The following is a 21368-nucleotide window of genomic DNA, read 5'->3' as shown; positions in this document are numbered from 1 at the left end:
GGCAGTGTCTGTATTTTAGAGTGTCCGTATAATTTCATGCAATGTTCCTTCGGACCCGCTGCCGTGGCCGGCAAAATGAAGATAACCGGGGAACTTGGGACAGGACTGTTCGGTGGACTTGATTCTCCGAAAAAATAAATTAAAAAATTAAAAAACGCTCGAGTACAAATCAGTTTTTTAGATTCTGTTTTGTCTATTTTACATTCCTAACGAAATTATAAAATGGAAAGTCACAACATAAGGCAGTTTCTGCCTTCAAGGTGGGATGGATTACGAGGGGAAGGATAAATTACATATTCCGTAAACAGTATTAAATAGGTTGCTTTTGTATGAAAATCACAAATCAAATTAATTTGCCGATCTGCTTAACGCAAAGAAGATTAAAACCGTACACAGCAAGTAAGTACGTAAGTAAATACACAAATAAATATGAAATTAGCTGCTTCCAGCTACTGAGACAGTAACACTGCGAATGGAGATTGGTGACAACATATGCGCCATATTGTTGGTTTTCTTTTTTTTTACGTTAATTACGGTCCTGATCACCGTATGTATGTTTCTCTTGTAGGAGCATACTTCGCAATATTTTTCCCCCTGCCTTCTTATTCCCCGTTATAAATCTATAACTCTGCAACAGGATATTCTGACCACGCGCTGTAAGATGCCAGCGGGGGAAATATCGTCGAAACTAAGTGGCCCGCTGCCGTGGCCGGCAAAATGAAGATAACCGGGGAACTAATTATTTCCGTCGCCATAAATCAACGCCGGCAGTAATTGGTACGTCGCGTAATCTCGCGGAAACAAAGAACGGCGGCGGGGAGGGAAGGCCAGGACAGAGCACGAAACACTTGCAGCAGCCGAGCTTCCGCTGCACGGTCAGTACGCCAAACAACCCACCACGAGTGTGTGTGTGTGTGTGTGTGTGTGTGTGTGTGTGTGTGTGTGCGCGCGCGCCTAAGCGCGGTAGAGAGAGAGAGAGAGAGAGAGAGAGAGAGAGAGAGAGACGAAATGGGAGGCGGGGAGAGAGAAGACCGTCGGTCCGTCGGCTAATAATTAATTACAGAGCCGAAGACAACCCCAGAACAACAGAGTATTTGTCAACAGCAACACACGCAATCAGATTTCAGCAACCCGTAGTGACATCCAGAGCTAATCTAACTTACCTTTCTGTTACAGAAAATAATCCGGTGTGCCGCATGTTTTCACCAGAATGTATTTTTATGACTAGCACCTCGTGCTAACGAAGGAATAAACAAACTTTTCATCCTCGTCGCTAGATGATCATCAGCATGTTACTAACATGATCACGTATTTGGTACCAGGGCGACTACGAAAAGAAGATCATGCCACTCCATATAGCCCCTTACTGACTGGCTGGCTCTGAGCACTATGGGACTTAACATCTGAGGTCATCAGTCGCCTAGAACTTAGAACTACTTAAACCGAACTAACCTAAGGACATCACACACATCCATGCCCGAGGCAGGATTCGAACCTGCGACCGTAGCAGTCGCGCGGCTCCGGACTGCGCGCCTAGAACCGCGAGACCACCGCGGCCGGCGCCCCTTACTGAAGGTAGTGCAATGCTGATGGTATCTATGTACAGGATGTAGAAAAATTCGCGCTCTCTGACTTCGCAACGCAATTCTTCATATACTAGCTATACAAAAATGTCTCTCATAAAATTTCGTCCAGTGTTTATTTCGGGTAGTGAATGGACGTTAAAGACTGGCAATCTGGCAACACTGTAATCCCGTGTACAGTAACTATCTGTGTCAAGACTTAGCAGTAGTGCTGTTCTGTTGGTGGAATGGATTTTGCGTTAGCATGCGGGAAGTCGAGGGTTCGATTCTGGGTCGAGGGTTATTGTTTTCATTTGCTAGAAGTAGTCTGAATGGTACGGTAGCAGGTGTCTTAATCGCCATACAGCGACTGCAGTGGATATTCTACAAAACATTTGCAGTTACATACTACAAACACAGAAATGGTAATACAATCGTTTTCATAAGTCATCTTTTAAAAAACCTTTTGCACGTCACGGACGCGAACTGTTTCGCGCCACTGCATCTACTAGATTCCAAACCTGCTTTTCTGTGTCTCCCACCCCAGTGGCCCCATCGATTAGTAGCAACTATTATTCTTGCCCAAGTTCAGGACCATTACATTCCGTTACGACCTGATGTCACCAGTAGCGCTAGCAACGTGGTTTGCAAATGATTTCGATCGGTCCCTTGGGCGAGGTTACACAGAAAACATGTTTGGAATCTAGAAGATGCTGTGGCGCGGTGCAATTCGCGTCCACAACGTGCAAACGGCTTCTTTAAAAGCTGATTAGTAGAAACTACTGTACTTCCAATTCTGTGTTCTTAGTAGGTAACTGCAAATGTTTTGCAGAAGACCCACAGTATTCTCAGTTGTTGTTGTTGTTGTTGTGGTCTTCAGTCCTGAGACTGGTTTGATGCAGCTCTCCATGCTACTCTATCCTGTGCAAGCTTCTTCATCTCCCAACACCTACTGCAACCTACATCCTTCTGAATCTGCTTAGTGTATTGATCTCTTGGTCTCCCTTTACGATTTTTACCCTCCACGCTGCCCTCCAATGCTAAATTTGTGATCCCTTGATGCCTCAAAATATGTCCTACCAACCGATCCCTTCTTCTAGTCAAGTTGTGCCACAAACTTCTCTTCTCCCCAATCCTATTCAATATCTCCTCATTAGTTACGTGATCTACCAACATTATCTTCAGCATTCTTCTGTAGCACCACATTTCGAAAGCTTCTATTCTCTTCTTGTCCAAACTGGTTATCGTCCATGTTTCATTTCCATACATGGCTACACTCCATACAAATACCTTCAGAAACGACTTCCTGACACTTAAATCTATACTCGATGTTAACAAATTTCTCTTCTTCAGAAACGATTTCCTTGCCATTGCCAGTCTACATTTTATATCCTCTCTACTTCGACCATCATCAGTTATTTTACTCCCTAAATAGCAAAACTCCTTTACTACTTTAAGTGTCTCATTTCCTATACTTATCCCCTCAGCATCACCCGATTTAATTTGACTACATTCCATTATCCTCGTTTTGCTTTTGTTGATGTTCATCTTATATCCTCCTTTCAAGACACTGTCCATTCCATTCAACTGTTCTTCCAAGTCCTTTGCTGTCTCTGACAGAATTACAATGTCATCGGCGAACCTCAAAGTTTTTATTTCTTCTCCATGGATTTTAATACCTACTCCGAATTTTTCTTTTGTTTCCATTACTGCTTGCTCAATATACAGATGGAATAACATCGGGGAGAGGCTACAACCCTGTCTCACTCCCTTCCCAACCACTGCTTCCCTTTCTTGCCCGTCGACTCTTATAACTGCCATCTGGTTTCTGTAAAAATTGTAAATAGCCTTTCGCTCCCTGTATTTTACCCCTGCCACCTTCAGAATTTGAAAGAGAGTATTCCAGTTAACGTTGTCAAAAGCTTTCTCTAAGTCTACAAATGCTAGAAACGTAGGTTTGCCTTTTCTTAATCTTTCTTCTAAGATAAGTCTTAAGGTTAGTATTGCCTCACGTGTTCCAACATTTCTACGGAATCCAAACTGGTCTTCTCAGTATGACGATTAAAACACGCCAGATACCGTACCACGCAGATTACTTTAGCAAACAAAACCAAATCAACCTCGGCCCAGAATCGAGCCCTAGAGCTCCTGCTTGATAACCAAAACGCTATCCATTGCAGCAAGTGCACAGCACCGTTTTATGCGCTGACAGAGGTAGTTACCGTACATGAAATCACTGTGTTACCAGGCAACCACTCCTTGACGACCACCGAGCGAGGTGGCGCAGTGGTTAGCACACTGGACTCGCATTCGGGAGGACGACGGTTCAATCCCGTCTCCGGCCATCCTGATTTAGGTTTTCCGTGATTTCCCTAAATCGCTTCAGGCAAATGCCGGGATGGTTCCTTTGAAAGGGCACGGCCGATTTCCTTCCCCTTCCTTCCCTCACCCGAGCTTGCGCTCCGTCTCTAATGACCTCGTTGTCGACGGGACGTTAAACACTAATCTCCTCCTCCTCCTCCTCCTCCTCCTTGACGACCATTCAATGCCAGAAATATGCGCAGGGCGAAATTCTGTGACAGACATTTTTGTATTGCCAGTACGTGAGGAATTGCGCTGTTAAGTCGGAGTACATGAATTTTTCCTTCACCCAGTACGTATAAAAGGCAACGTTCTGACTGACTGACTCATCATCACCCAGCCCAAACCGCTACGGACAGGAACTTGAAATTTTGAGAAGGTGTTGCACCGGAGAAGGAATTTTTCTGAATTCCACCCCTACGGATTTAGAATAGGTGGATGAAAATTTTTGTAAAAATAAATCGTTATTAAAGAACTAATTATTTTTAAAATGACGTCTATGAGAATTGGAATTTGACTTCTGGGTTACAAACAAAAAAAATTAAATTTTTCAGTCTTTTTGGAAATTCGATCTCTTAAGGGGTAAAATATGGGGTGAAATGTTTTATGAAAATATTTCATTATGAAAGCAATTTAAAAGCTAACTCCGTGAAAATCTGAATTGACTTCTCTGTTGGAAATTGAAAAACACGCATCTCAAAGTTTTTGGAAAATCAAGCACTAAAGTAGTGAAATTTTTTACGAAAATATTTCACTGTGAAAACATTTTTAAAGCTAAATCCTTAAAAAATTGGTGTTTGGCTTCTCAGTTAGAAATAAAAAATTACGTGTTTCACTGTTTTTTGGAAATTCATCCTCAAAGAGGGTGAAACAGGTGGAGAAAATTTTCAAAGCTAAATCTTCGAAAATTGCTTAAGATATATAGAAATATGTCCTAGGGAATGATAAAGTGTCAATGGTAATTAATCCACAGGAACGCAAAAGGCGTGATTAACAAAAACCTTTTACTCCAGCTACAAGAATCGCTTTTTGGTCAGAAGTACATTCGGAAACGACCGTGCTTCTACGGCCTTAATTACCGTTGAAAGTGTAGGTGTTGCAACTTGCGAACAAACTAGCCGCCTTCAACGTTTCCAAAATCGCACACCGAATTTCGCTTTAAGTATATCCTCCTTGAAGAGCTACACTGACTGGAAATGATCCAGCCGACCTTTCGGACGTTTCAGACCACGTTACAGCCTTCAAAACTGAAAAATCGACAGTCACAGAGTCCGAAAATCTGCACATTGGAACAGATTGCGCTTCGATTACGCACCATATGCTATTTGGATCTGCTGGCAACGACTCCAACAGAGTAATATTCATTGAGGTGACAGAAGTCATGGAATACCTCGTAATATCGTGTCGGAGCTCCTTTCGCCCGCCGGAGCGCAGCGACTAGACGTGGCACGGACCCACTAAGTCGTCGGAAGTCCCCTTCAGAAATGTTGCACCATGCTGCCTGTATAGCCGTCCAGAACTGCGGAAGTTTCGGTGATGCAGGATTTGTGCACAACATGACTTCTCGATTTTTCCCATAAATGTGCGATTGGATTCATGTCGGGCTATCTGGGTGGCCAAATCATCCGCTCGAATTGTCCAGAATGTTCCTCAAACCAATCGCGAACATATGTGGCCCGGTGACATGGCGCACTGTCACCCGTAAAAATTTCATCGTTATTTGGGAACAGTAAGCCCATGAATAGCTGCAAATGGTCTCCACGTAGGCGAACATAACCAGGACGCAGTCCATTCCATGTAAACACAGCCCATTCCATTATGGAGCCACCATGAGCTTGCACAGTGCCTTGACAATCTCGCTCCACAGCTTCTTGGTGTCTGGCACAGTGCCCTCACAATCTGGGTCCATGGCTTCGTGGGGTCTGCGCCATTCTCGAACCCTGCCGTCAGCTGTTACCAAATGAAATCGGGACTCATCCGACCAGGTCACATTTTTCAAGTCGTGTAGGGTCCAACCGACTTTATCACAAGTCCAGGACAGGCGCTGCGGCCACCGTAGGGTGAGTGACGGAGGGTATCCTGTATCACTACTTGTCATCTCCTTTCCTGTTCCAGGGGCAAACAGAGTGAAGGAAAAACGAATGTCTCTATGTTTCCGCATGAGCCCTAATTTATCGTATCTTATCTTCGTGGTGCGTGAGATACCACCACCACCACCACCACCACCACCACCTGTGTACCTGTGTGTGTGTGTGTGTGTGTGTGTGTGTGTGTGTGTGTGTGTGTGTGTGTATGTGTGTGTGTGTATGTGTGTGTGGCTATCCCAATGTCAATGAATGAGCAAAAGGAATTCGCATTCAGAGGTGAGGCCAACCCAACACCATCATCAGTAAGGGAGACACACAGTCTAGGGTTTGAACCTTGACACAGCACCGGAAGAGCGAAGTTGCTCGTCGGGTATCCTGAAGTTCGTAGCGCTTACTGTCGAACTGCTAGTGTCTACTGAATACCGGTCGGATACTACTTACGAGGGTTACGCACTACAGTGATTACTTGGCAGTGAATCTCGCTCCGAGTGGATTACGTTTAGGAGGTGCTTGTATTTTTCTACTTACTACTGATTGTTATTCTGTTTTTCCTTATCTGAAAAATTCATCATAACTGCCCATTGAACGAGAGAAGTAGCCGATATAGCAGCACACAGAAGCCACTGAAATATATTAGCATGAGACAACTTTAACAGAAAGAAGACGCTATGAAACTTAGTGCATATGGACAGTAGCTCTAAGGCTGTGTTACCTTTATCAGATGACAGTTTGATAGTTTTACTTCTGACAAGGATTATCTCTGCCGATCACTTGGAAACTTCCAAAACTCACCAGTATAAAAGGAGGCGTGGATTACTGTGTTGTCACATGTCAGTAGACAAGCAGCAAAGGGTCCCTGTAAACTTGTTTGTCAAACAGGCTGTTTCCTGTCCACAGGTTTGTCAAAAAAGCGCACCCGTCATCACTAACGAAGTCTGTCAAACTTGACTTCACTTTTGAAACAGCCGTCACGAACCATTTTGAAACTAGTGAGAATGATTACCAATGCAGACAAAGTGTTTCTTGCATTGACTTTAACAATGCGTATGAAGACGAACAAGTAAACAATACCCTTGTCCATGGAATGGTATAAAGTAAGAAATACACAAATGAAAATGTAATGAAAGTTCGTTAAAAGAACACGACGTGGGAACAATCATCATCTGTGGAAGAACCGGAGAACTTTATATTTTTGTTTTATTATACTCCCGCTTCTATCTTGTGCGATTCTGATTTTGTCCTTAACGTCTTACCACACTATACATACGTGGGAAAGACGCAGTTGCTCTGATGTTCTGATGATTTCCAGGGCTCTTTCGTTTTTATCGGTATACTCATCTGATCGTAGTTTCCACAACTGTGGGAACTCACGATAAGGGAGGAAAGCTCCTTCTCCCTAAACATGCGGGGCGAAACAACACAACGTCGGACATCTTGTCAAATCAGCCGTCAATCACAATTTCTCTCGAATACGTCGGACAGTCCACGTTTGAGAAACATGTCGAACAACGATCCGCACAGCCAAGCAATTCGACAAATTATGTTAGTCTGATGAACTGTTTGATCGTTTACAGTCTCCTTAAACAGCAGCATGGGTCGGCCAACAAACTTCGAACGTAAACTAGTCTCTGGATGTCACATTGGTAACAAATCAATCAGTGTCAGAAACGCGAAGCACAAACTACATGTATAAACTAAGACCTCGCAGAACTTAATCTACTGAATTACAGGGACCGTTGAGCATTGTGGAGGGTGGTCGTAAAAAATGCATGCTATCACCGGAAGGAATTACTCTTAAGTTTCAAACCAGTATCAGCTGCCCAACTAACAGGGAGAATATGCGTAGAGAGTTGAAAAGACTGGGACAGAGTGGTTGAGCAACTCCCTGTAAGCCACTCATTTCTGTACTGAACGTTAGGCGACACTTGAGGTGGTGGAAAGAGTGATGTCACTGAGCATTGGATCACTAGAAACGAGTAATTAACTGTGCTATACCCCGCGGCAATCCAATGAAAGGAGATGGTGCTGTTATGGCGTGGAAGTGTTTTTCGTGGTTATGGCATTATCCACTTATTGCACTTAAGTTAACACTAAACGGAGAAGGATGTGAACACCGTGCATACAGTAGAGGACGAGTTCGCAGAAGGTGACTGAGTCAGCACAAAAACGAATCCTGGTACCACCTGCGAAGGAATGGTTTCTGGACAATAAGACTACGGAAATGGACTGGCTAGGCCGTGGTCCCAACCTGGAATGAGTTAGAACGCCGATTTAGCTCCAGCCATCGAGAGTCCATGATCAATGTCTTTCCTCGTTTCGGCTCTTGAGGAATAATGTGGAGTCATTCCTCCACAGACACTCTTACACCTCACTGGAGGTGTCCCCAGCAGACTTCAAGCCGTCACAGAGGCAGAGAGTGGACGCATTCCATATCAATGTCGACTAATGTGTGTCCATATACTTTTCATCAGATAGCGTAGTTTCATGGACCACAAACACAGAACCTGGAAGATTTGCCAGCAGCTAAGACAAGTGGTTGTAAAAGCTTGGATTGTATCATCTTTCGTAATCCACGAATGCACACATTTTAAAATACGAACTGTCCAGGTGATTCTGTACGAGCACAAAATAATTTAATGAAAGACCATTTTTTTCCGTCTGTAGATGTTAATGCTTGACGAGATCTTACAATCGGTCGCAAAGTGGGCAATGTAATGAACTGCACAAGATGAACAGCAAGGCTGCGTGTGGACACTGGCGACTCTTTGGTGGACGCTAGCTACCTGCACTCGTGGAATGTGGGCTCCCAGGTAACAGTGGGGGCAAGCAGGTGGAGATCCGCCGGTCGAACCGACGGACCCAACCGCAAGACCATTCCCCACACACAGGCCTGGTAGGCAGACTCGTCCGCCTGTGTGTGGGGTATCTCGGCAGCTGAGATGCGCGGCAGGTGGAGAGACAGAGCAGAGGCACTCACCGCCGATGCTGGCGTTGTAGGCGACGCCGACGCCGCAGTAGCTGTTGTAGGCGACGGCCGCCACCTCTCCCGCGCACCGCGTGCCGTGCTTGTTGTCGCCGTTGTCGCGCGGCATCGGGTCGTCGTCGTTGTCGTTGATGTCCGTGCTGGCGTGCGGGTCCTGTCGTAGAAAAAAGTAATCTTACATCAACGTTATCACGCGTACAATAGTCTCCTTGTGAAAAATTCGCATACCGGTAACTCAGGATCTGCAAAAAAGCTGTTGACTGTAAATTAGAAGTGTCTTTATCACCTCAAACATAGTCTTTAGCCGGCCGGAATGGCCGCGCGGTTCTAGCCGCTACAGTGTGGAACCGCGCGATCGCTACGGTCGCAGATTCGAATCCTGCTTAGGTTTAAGTAGTTCTAAGTTCTAGGGGACTGAAGACCACAGAAGTTAAGTCCCATAGTGCTCAGAGCTATTTGAACCATAGTCTTTAACAGAATGTCCGGGAGTCGTGACCCATTCACATCACTGTACTGGGATTAGCAGAAATAGTGAGATGATGTGTCCTGATCCTTTCCTCATAAGAGGACAAGAAATGCATATCTGTGTGCGGTGTAGAGCTGTGAAAGCGAACAACAATTTTTTACTGGCGTAGTCATTACACATGTACACATTTTTACTAACCGCTGTGGCTACGATCGTGCTCCTGGAAGGGTCACTTGAGTGGGATTTCTTTCCTGAGCAGCTTTTTCTCTCCTACTTACTGATAAACAGTCACCACCACGACGATACTGGCATTACGACTAACAGCTGACGTAGTTATAAGAGCTGAACTGTTTGCCACATCAAAAACCGAATCGTCACGTCACTGCCTCACGTATGCCACTACAAGCAATTCTGCCGTACGGCGACCGACCGCTGCAGTAGCAGTGCACAGCTATGTACGGTAGCTGTGTTCCAGGCACTTCCCGCAAATCTGTTAACCCCTTTCCGTCCTCTAGTCCGACTCGTGCAAACAAACGGACCAAACTGAAACATCCCTGGTCACACTCGTAGAAACGCAAGTTGGGCTAAACGTTTTGTGTGTGTCGGATATAGCTCTATTCAAAACGTACGCTATAAAAATAAGTACACGTTCAGACGAAGTAACCATATGTTGATTACCGAATATATATAACAGAGGTAATTTTTAAAAATGTCCAACGGCCGAACCACAAAAGTGAGGAAAACCACCGCTAGGTGAAATACCTCTTCGACTTATTTCCCAAAACAAATCGATCTGACGCCTTAAAACACAACGAAGGTGTGCGAAGTTAGCATGAAACACGACGTTCGAAGCGAAACGACGTGGGAATCACGGAGTGTGAAGTGTTGTTACATCTGCCACAATGCTTCCGACTCTACCAACCCATGCAGAACTACAACTTTTAAAGTTGTAGGTGTTTTTCTATTAGAAATTCGTTTAAGGGCAGCATTTCTTCTTGTAATTACATTTTTTGTTAACAATATATACGTTTAGGCGTCGTGATATTATATTCTTTTAGAAGAAGTCACACCTGAAGACTCCCATGAATACTGTAATTCCCATTAAAATGTTGTTGGTGTGCACAAATTTATGTTCTGGGGTGTTGTTTGAAATACTGAATTACGGAAATATGTCAAAAAGGGACAAGAGGTAGTGTTAACGTACAGAACAGAAGTATCACGTGAAATATACGCGTAGCTACGTAACGGGCATCTGCTTGTAGGCTTGTACTGCGATTGTCTCGCGCATCACGCTGGCCAGTCTTCTTCACTCGCTTGGGAACGGATTTCATCGAATTAAACCGTATGGCAAGGGGCTAAACCCTCCTTTTAATGCTGTGTGCTATCGAAAAAGCCACTGATTTGCCACAAGGCGGAAACCGTGGCGAGTGAAATGAAGGACTTGCAAGCTTGTCAATATTGAGGACTGTGCCCACTCTGCCCTGCAAGCAAAATTGCAGGCGAGAAAGAAAACACGGCGAGTGACAAAATGTATTCGGTACTCTGTGTCACTAATCACTTGCTCCGCTGAGAATAAGAAATTGAAAAATTACGAAAACTTTCAAATCGGCACGAACGTGCGGAAAGGGAGACAGGAGGTTCAGGAAATGCTTCCGTTACTCCGAGTCCGCCTGACGACGACGAACTGGAGGAATACGGAAACTACCGAACTACCGACCCGGCCCCATGGAGCACAAACTGCGTGCGGGGAAGGAAACATTATGGTAACGAAACGTTTTAGGCAGTAACGAAACCGTATTTTCAGTGTAGTGGAGTACTCGTTAATCAGTAACAAATACATACGGTATGCAACAGTCCTAGTCGTGCCGGTTACATCATTCATTCATTCATTCATTCATTCATTGCTTGCTTGCTTTTGAAGAGGAGAGAGAGGGAGAGAGAGGGAGAGAGAGAGAGAGAGAGAGAGAGAGAGAGAGAGAGAGAGAGAGAGAGAGAGAGAGAGAGAAAGGGGGGGGGGAGGCGAGGGCAATAGACCAGTAATAGTGCAGTGCAGCTACCGTCAAAATGGTTCAAATGGCTCTGAGCACTATGCGACTCAACTGCTGAGGTCATCAGTCGCCTAGAACTTAGAACTAATTAAACCTAACTAACCTAAGGACATCACACACATCCATGCCCGAAGCAGGATTCGAACCTGCGACCGTAGCGGTCACGCGGTTCCAGACTGAAGCGCCTTTAACCGCACGGCCACACCGGCCGGCGCAGCTACCGTCAATTAGGACCAAGTGTGCTGTCGAGCTCATCATCCTTATCACCATAGACTCCTTGAAAGACTTTGGAATTGGAACCAGGAAACTGAAGGACAATCTGGTGACTAGGAGACGTGTCCTTGCTGACGAAATACGAGTAAAGACCTCGGGAGAACAGGATTCGTTCTGTCTTATCTCTGTAAGTGACGTCGGCTACAAATGGGAGTTCTTCCCTGTTGTAGTCGTGCGACTGTCACTGATGACATAGCGGTAAAGGAGATGATCAATGTTTAGCGTCTCGTCGGTACAGATGTCATTAGAGACGGAGCACAAGCTCGTGTTGGTGAAGGATGAGGAAGGAAAATGGGCCGTGCACTTTCAACGAAATCATCCCGTCATTTGTCTGAAGCGATTTAGGCAAATTAGGGAAAACCTAAATCAAGATGGCCATATGTGGGTTGAACCGTCGTCCTCCCGAATGCGAGTCCAGTGTGCTAACCACTGCGCCAACTCGCAGGGAATCAAGAAAGGAAGTTCGTTTAGCGTTCTAAGCTGCTTATGCGAAAGGCTAATGAAAATAACAACAACTTGTGTTACTATTGTTGCTTGCTATACCAAGCTGTTGAACACAAGTGACAGGATCTAAGTCTTTGACCATTGCGCTGGAACAGTCAATACACACATTCCCAGGATCATGTTAAAATGAGACTATTTTTATGTTTTTTCTATCTTTATAGACTATAACAAACGAATTACACATAATCGTATTATCTACATAGTATTTTCGGTGATTTTTTTTCCTTCTTTCAGAGTTCTTACTAAATAACGGCTTCCATAATTTATGGACTGATTTTATGAACAGTAAGTAATCCTACTACTTTTTAACCAGTCTTTACGTGTAGCTCCCCGCAAGGGGCTCCCGCCTTGGGAGAATGTGGGTGGCAACCACACGGGCCCTTAGCTAAGCCTGGCATTGCTTCCACTTACTTGTGTCAGGCTTCTCCTGTTTCCATTCCTATCCGGCCCCCCTCGGCCAACTCTTGGTTTCTTCGACCCCAATGGTATTAGGTTTCCGAGGCCCAATGGTGTCTTTCACTTTCCTCTCTAGTATCTATTATCTACCCTTCGACCCAACGGCGAAGCGAGCGGAAAAAGAATCTTATATCCCAGGTTCTCAACGATCGTGGAGGCGGAAGAGGTCATGCCAGACGAACTGGCTGTAAAGTCGCCGCTCACCCATCATTGAGCTCGCGGCAGTTCGTTGCAGTTCTGGTACCGGAAGTCACATGTCACATACATATGTGCCGTGATGAATTGTTCCAGAATCATAGTATGTGGGTCACTTCCTCGCAAGCTGTAATCCATCTTAAACAAATTCACGCAAATGGCAATTTCTCCTGTCATTTTCTCTAAAGACCAATGGCGATGGGATAAGGACGATGGTAGCAGTCTCTGAGTGAGGCTGGAAGCTACTAGTCTGGACCTGCACATTGGCGGCAGGTGTGTGATGGTCGCCTTCCTGAGAACCCGTGTGACTACTCGGGAATCCGGTCCTGCATCTGCGACTGGGCAGACCTATTTAGGATGACCGCTGCCCACCCTGAATGGGGAAGGGCCTAGAAAATGTGGGCTAAACATCGGAAGTCACACTTTAACCGGGCTGGGAATCCGCACCCAGTAGGTCACTCCTTATACTGCGGACGTAAACAAAAGAATGAAATGATTATGACAATAGGGACATGGAATGTCCATGGTGCAGGATTTGCCGTAAAAACGAAAATAGTGAAAGATCTTCGACTTACACCTGTCTCAATTAATGAAAGACTGATGACTCTTAGAGTACCCATTGGTTCAGACAGATTTATCACCTTCGTCTCTGCATATGCTCCTACTTTAGACAGTGATGAAAACACAAAGAATCAGTTCTACCACCAACTGAACAGTACTCTCTCTAAAATACCCATTCAAGATAATTTTACTTGGTGATTTCAATGCCAGAGTGGGAAGGGACAACCGTTTTTGGAGAGAGGTCATGGGTAAACAAGGGGTGGGAAACTGCAATGCAAATGGGTTGTTACTTCTTGGTCTATGTGCTGAGCACGAGCTTTTCATCTCCAATACCTAATTCCGTTTGCGTAACAGCTGTAAGACCACATGGATGCACCCACGCTCTAAACATTGGCATCTTATAGACTACGTTATTACGCAACAGCGTGACAAGAAAGACATTCTCATCACAAAAGCAGCACTAAACATCGATGAGTGCTGGACTGACCATAGACTTTTAGTCAGCCGTTTGAGAGTACCAAAGTATCGCAAGCCACGATCCCACTTTTCAAACCCACCACACAGAAAATTGAACATAAGCAACCTGAACAACAAAAACGTTCGCTCACACTTCCAAGACATACTGTCTGAACAACTTAACAAAGTTCCAGCAACCACAGATGACGTCGAACAAGAATGGACCACATTAAAGACCATCATCAAAGAAACTTCTGAGAATGTTGGTGGTTTTAGTGTACGGAAAAGAAGTGACTGGTTTGGTGACAACCATGGAGAAATCCAAGCCATCATCAATGCAAAGCGGGATGCTTACCTATCCCTTGCTCAAGATCCGTCCTGCGCAGAAAAGAAAGCACACTTTCAAGAACTCAAGCAGAAATGTCAAAGTGAAATACGAGTAATCAAGAACAAATGGTGGCAACAGAAAGCCACAGAACTCCAAAATCTTCCCGATGCAAGGAACCTGCGTGGCTTCTACGCTGGTATTAAAGAGCTGTATGGACCTATCCGCTCCTCATCAGGAACACTGAAAGCTGCTGACAACTCCACCATTCTTACTGAAAGTCAGGACATCTTAAATCGTTGGAAAGAGCACTTCAGCTCAGTGTAAAACCGCCCTTCTACTGCCGCTAGAGAATTTCTCAAAAATGTCCCACAGCACCCTCCAAAACCCTGGATGGCTGATCCTCCAACTTTTCAAGAATTTTGCAAGGCACTCAAGAGTGTGAAACCTGGGAAGGCTCCTGGACCTGACAGCATCCCGATGGAGCTTATTGAGGGTGGCGGCTTGCCTCTAAAAACTAGACTCTTCTCACTCATTCTATTAATGTGGGAAACCCGCAAAGTACCAGCTGACTTGAAGAACTCCACAACTGTCACCATCTTCAAGAAGGGCGGCAGAAGCGTCTGTGGTAACTACCGGGGAATATTTCTACTCTCTGTCACTGGCAAAATTTTTGCAAGGATCCTTTTAAATCGCCTCCAGACACTTTCAGAGGCTATACTACCTGAGTCTCAATACGGGTTTCGACCTTCAAGAGGGACAATTTACATGATTTTCTGTGCACGACAACTACAGGAGAAGTGCAGAGAACAGCAAAAGCCTTTACTATTTGTTTTCTACGATCTAGAAAAGGCCTTTGATACAGTTCCCAGAGAAGCCATGTGGATGGTCTTAAAACGCTTCGGCTGCCCCGGACATTTTGTTGACCTGATTGAAGCTCTCCACGATGATATGACTGGACAGGTCCTCTTCCAGAATGAAATGACTGGTGAATTCCCAATAACAAGTGGGCTTAAACAAGGATGCGTTCTTGCACCAACATTATTTGCATTGTATCTGGCAGCTATGCTTTACGAGACAACCGTAAAGAATGCAGGAATAGAACTAAAGCACAGGTTTGATGGAGGATTATTCAACCAGTCCAGACTCCATTCAAAAAGGTTCACCAGTACCACTCGTGTGACAGAGCTGCAGTATGCTGATGACAATGCTTCTCCAGCTCTTTCACCTGCAGAGTTGCAGCTGTCAGTTGATTCCGCCAGCAGGGCGTACGAACGATTTGGTCTCTCCATCAATATTCCAAAGACAAAGGTGATGGCGCAGCCAACTCCTGGCTCCTCCGTTCCTGACTTCAGCGTATCCATTTATGATACACCCTTGGAGCAAGTGGACCATTTCCTATACCTGGGAAGCATACTGTCATCTAACTGCTCATCTGGAAAAGATGTGGGGAATAGATTACGTGCTGCCCATGTAGCATTTGGACGTCTTACAAAGCGTGTCTTCCTTAATAAAGACCTAACACTGCACACCAAACTGATGGTGTACAAAGCTGTAGTCATTTCCACCCTGCTATATGGTTGCGAAACCTGGACGTTGTATCGATGTGATCTGAAGGAACTAGAATGCTTCAACCAACAGAAGCTAAGATATATCATGAACCTGAAATGGGATGACTTCATATCCAACACGGCTGTTCTTGAGAAAGCAAAAATGTATAGCATGGAAGCTCTTATCATTGGGCATCAACTCAGAAGGGGTCGGACATGTCCAGCGGATGAAAAATGACAGATTTCCACGCCAAATGCTGTACAGCGAAGTGAGCACAGGTAAAAGGCCACGAGGTGCCCCTCTCAAACGTTATAAGGATCAGTACAAGAAAAATCTGAAAAACTTGAAAATCGATCCGAGTAACTGGTCCACAATAGCAGAAGACCGAAGTCGCTGGGGCTCAGTTACCTCAAATGCTCTTCAAAACTTTGAGCTGGAACGTCGAAGAATGGAGGATGACAAACGCCGGAGACGTAAACTCCTCCAGGCTCAGCCACGTCCTCCACCTTCCATCAGCTGTAATGTCTGTGGCCGCCTGTTCCACGTTAGGATTGGATTGCTAAGCCATCAACGACACTTCCACACCTGAACCGTGACAAAGGAAATCTCAGGAGAGAAATGAAAACTCGGATACGAGTATCACCCGACGACGACGACGACGACGACGACGACGTGTAGCTATTGCGTTCTTAAGCAAATCAGGAACAAAAGGTGCTACACCCCGTCGTTTTTACTTCCTTTGCATATGTTGCTATTCCAGTATCCCCTTCATCGAGATTTACGCATTGAAAGGGGTGTGTGTGTGTGTGTGTGTGTGTGTGTGTGTGTGTGTGTGTGTGTGTGTGTGTAATTTTATGGGAAATTTTCCTGTTTCTGAATGCCTTGGACGCGCATGTAATAATGTATCGTTTAGTTACGCTCGCGCTGCCTCGTCACAGACTCTGCGCTGCCCGCATACAAGTTGGGTCATCTTTTTTGCTCTGTGAATATGCGTGGGTGTTACGTGATGATCGTGAGGAGGGGAGAATGGGAGATGTTGCACAGTATCGTGGCAGCGAGCTTGTGCAGGAAGAACGGACAACATGGGCCTCTTGAGATTTATTTTATTGATCTGATGGAAGATGATATTACAAAAGGAATGTTATCGTTATGCACTGAATGAGGTGTATTTACTAAAATACGTGTATTTTGAGAAGATTGGCAATTAAGGTAACGAATGAAGCTATTTCACTTTATCGCGGCAACAGTTAAGCGTTCTTAGTTAAACAGAGAAAACAATTCAGGAATTTCTTGCTATTTTTATAACGTTTTGTCACAGTCAGTATTAACGGCTTTGAAAAGACGAAAAGAATTTAATGAGGACTTTTGTATTAGAATGAATTTTCATATTGAGTTACATTTTTGCATTTCTCTAATGTTGATTTTACGTAGTAGTAATTTGTGATGAAATATTGTCTTATTGCTTGCTACGCCTTCAATGGTGAAATTCTGTGAAAAGAATAGCGTCAAGAAGTTTGTTTTTTATGAATTTTTTAAATACAGTTTCTTGAGTAGAATTTTTGTCTAGAGAGTAAACCAAATTATCCTAGGTCATTATCGAGCACATGTTACCTGATGAACATTCTTTTTTTATGAGAGCGAAATATTTTGGGAACAAAGTTTGCACTGCATACATTTAAGATATCGCATTGGACTATCACGATTCTCCTTGGTTAGTAGCAGCTCAGAAACTGAGACGCATCTTCTATTCTTTTTCTACAAGAGCAGTTGCACAACGTTTTCCATTGCGACACAGGTATGCCAAATACACGAGACAAGAGTTCTCAATTTCACAGAGTCAGTTATCAGTACTGAGTTTAATTATTCTCATTCACGTTTAAAGTCTTTTTTTTTATGGTAACAAACAGTGTTGGTCCAGACATTCTCGCAGTCAGACTTGCATTTCATTTTCGCAGACGGATTTAGCTCTTCACTGTGAACGTGAGGTTAGCTTACGCAGCCATTTCTTTTCTATGAATGGAATTTTTTGGTACGCAACAGCTTACATGTATGTGATACCGTACATTCATAACGAGAAAATCCAGAAGTAAAGCACATCGGTAAGCATTCACATAATGTTCTTTACCTTTCTTTATTTATTAAGATAACTTTCAAAAGCTCCTCCATTCAGCAAACTAATTCTTTCTATTTACCAGTCCTAACACGTTAGCCTTTCTTTACCACGTAGCCAAGCACGTTTCACTAATCCCCCCCGGTCCAATCATATTTATATTTCTTGATCGAGAATCGCCCACGTTCATAATTTCATATTTTGTATACCAATTTCCACTTCACAGGTATATCATTGAGGCATGTTACACCATAGCCTCAAGCACATTTATCCATCTTCAAACTTATTTTCTTGCCTACTTTTTTACTTTTTTTTGTCCATGACCGCCACATACGAGACTAACAAACATTTGAAACACATTCAAAAATGGTTCAATTGACTCTGGGCACTATGGGACTTAACATCTGAGGTCATCAGTACCCTAGAACTTAGAACTACTTAAACCTAACTAACCTAAGGACATCACACACATCCATGCCCGAGGCAGGATTCGAACCTGCGACCGTACGCACATGACGCCTAGAACCGCTCGGCCACACCGGCAAGCTTTCAAACACATTCCTTCGAACTGATGTTTCACGCTCTTGAAAGCGAAGTATCTCTTATTTCTTTTTTCACCTCTGGCAACGATTATTATTGTGAAAAACGCCGAGATCAACCAAGGTTCGGAATCTAACTTAAACTGTTAAGTCACTCTAACTGGGTGCGTCCGTCAGGTTGAAAGTTCTCCATCCTATCGTACTGTATAGCACTATGGTGTTCAAATGAATCGTCGGACAGATTTCAGTTTAACCTTTACCTTAAGAGCGAAATGCACTATAGTCTTACTTATTCTTTCCCCCAATAGAGATGCGTAGAGTAATTTTACATATATAATATACCCATTCTAGTTTTCACGGGGAAGCCGGCTAGTGTGGCCGAGCGGTTCTAGGCGCTTCAGTCTGCGACCGCACGACAGCTACGGTCGCAGGTTCGAATCCTGCCTCGGGCATGGATGTGTGTGTTGTCCTTAGGTTAGTTAGGTGTAAGTAGTTCTAAGCTCTAGGGGACTGATGACCTCAGAAGTTAAGTCCCTTAGTGCTCAGAGCCATTTGAACCCCCCTGTAGCGCCGAATTTTCTGGGTGCTGTGAGTGAGGGCCGTGCCCAGCCAATAATTAAATCATGCCTCTACTGAGTGAAATACGGTATAGCTTTAGCCTTTCCCGGATGTTTATGATGATTCTGCATACTCGCCACCCCTTATCAGATGAATTTCGGTCGCTTTTCCACGTATCCACCTGCAAACATTTCATCTGAACTGTACTGCGAACTAGCAGTCAAACCTGGCACTGCCCGGGTATTCCTTTTGCCAATTTTCTATTAGAAGCGAAAACAGAAACTTGAAGGTGTGTGTAGTGTAATAAAGAAAAAATATCATTTCCATGTATTCGTGAAAACAACTTTGAAATGACGAACAGTCTTACAAAGACCTCGGATAGCCTCTGTATACTGGGCGCAGATACTTCGCGATTTTGTAAATGTCTACGCCAACGCCTCCTTATAGCTCTACAGTTGGCTATTGCTTTCGCCTACAGCGGTTTGTGCTTCGCAGTTGAAAGCTGTCGAAAGTGCTGCCAGGTGTCAGGGATTTCCTTAAGTTGACTGGACTGTAGTTGTCTTACTAAAGAATGATTGTATTAGAGCTTCATACATGATGCGTAATTTTTTTCACGAAACTCTAGAGTTTATTGCGTCATGTCTCTTGAACTATGAGTCGTACAACGATATATTTTACATTCAGACTGAAGCGACGAATGAAAATTTGTACCACGGCCAGGATTCGAACCCGGTTCTGCTGCTCACTAGGCAGATGAGCTAACCACTACGCTACGCTCGCACACTGGCTTTGCTGAACTACATAGACTACTCTAGCAGGCCTCCTTCCTCAATCCAAATTCCCTTGCACTTGGTACAGATTTTCATTCGTCGCTTCAGTCTGATTGTACACGTAATAGGTGTATGAGACTTGAAAAGATTTCTGACCTCTGGAACCTTATAGTTTCATTTGAATACTGTATTTGTTTACGTACATTCAGCGGCAAATGTGGATACTGTCAGCAAAATATGATGCGAACACAGTTAGTAGGAAACAAGCAGTAAATTCAATCGTCATGCATAATGCGGCAGTTTTTCACCCGTCTCTCTGTTTATGACGTCGTATCTCCCGAGCTATGATACGTAAGTAGTTCTTACCTCCACAGGGATTGTTTCCTAACAGTAAGGGATGTATGTACCTAGTTTGGCTGAAAACTGTCCAGCAGTTTAGGAGGAGATGTGGAACCTACAATTACACATACATTCATTTTTGTAACGTGTACACATTCCATTTATGGTTAACGCCTCGACCTGGTCCAGCTCGCCATTCTCGAGCCAATGTAAGGCAGCAAGATATCTTGTGGTAATATCAATTGGTAATATGCATGAAATCACAAGCAGTAACTCAACTGGACTGGTTCTAAACGCTCCAATTAGCCTCATTAACACCCCCTTTGCGTCTTTGGCACGATATTCCTATAGCCATCACTTAAATATATCCGAAGGTAATGACAAACAGGAGTCGGTTCGCTGTCAAAATTTGGGTGTAGCAGCAACGGTCTCTCTCTCTCTCTCTCTCTCTCTCTCTCTCTCTCTCTCTCTCTCTCTGTGTGTGTGTGTGTGTGTGTGTGTGTGTGTGTGTGTGTGTGTGTGTGTGTGTGTGTGTGTCGGTATCTGCAGTTGAAACGCAAGTACAAACAATGCGATTCTGTTTGTTAAGAAGCCACGGTAAGGGTCCCTAAACAAAAAGGACGAAGGAAAAAATATGAAGAGGCACAACTAAAACTAAGCATGAGTGCAGACTACGCATCGCGAATCATCATGAGAACGTAGCAATGCTTGCGAGGAAGTTTGCGACTCGTCTGTTGCTAGTGCACACACCGGAGATGCGCTTGTGGCGATTTTCTTCACTTGAATACACGGAACGATTTCTTTCCCATTCAGTGCGACATTCCGTGTGCCGCGCTCTGCTCTCAAATGAATACTAATTTAAATTACATGGCTAACAAACGAGTTCCCTAAAGGCGAAGTATATAAAAGTTGAGAAGACTGCCAGAAAATATTCAACAGATCTAACTTATTAAAAAGTAATCATTTTAATTAAAATATTTCCACCGAAATAATTAGGAAAAGGCCGGCGTGCTTTGGTGTGGCGGTCTGAGGAAGGGACGCGTTTCCGCGATGATTGCTTCCTAAAGGCCAGCTTGTGCCGCCGCTGCTTGCGCCCATAATACAAACGCGCACAGTTCCGCACAGCGGATTAAACGAGCGCCCAGCCTTCGCTAATGAGAACTGCCCAACTCTTGTAATTACCCGAGCACGGGATTGGAAGGGCCCACATGTTGCACTGTTCGC

The 21368-nt window shown here is 44.4% G+C and overlaps 1 protein-coding gene across 1 annotated transcript in view; it reads right to left on the bottom strand.

The window, feature by feature from the left end:
- The window catches only part of LOC124623198 (furin-like protease 2), a gene marked incomplete in the record, with an annotated part of 451053 nt that overhangs the window by 53058 nt on the left and 376627 nt on the right, over positions 1 to 21368 (bottom strand). The window contains 1 exon segment of the mRNA XM_047149009.1: positions 8988 to 9147. Coding sequence (XP_047004965.1) covers positions 8988 to 9147 — 160 coding nt within the window.

The sequence above is a fragment of the Schistocerca americana genome, chromosome 7, assembly GCF_021461395.2.
Source record: "Schistocerca americana isolate TAMUIC-IGC-003095 chromosome 7, iqSchAmer2.1, whole genome shotgun sequence".
Lineage (NCBI taxonomy): Eukaryota > Metazoa > Arthropoda > Insecta > Orthoptera > Acrididae > Schistocerca > Schistocerca americana.
Note: the sequence above shows the minus strand (reverse complement) of the source record. Positions and strands in the feature narration are given on the sequence as shown.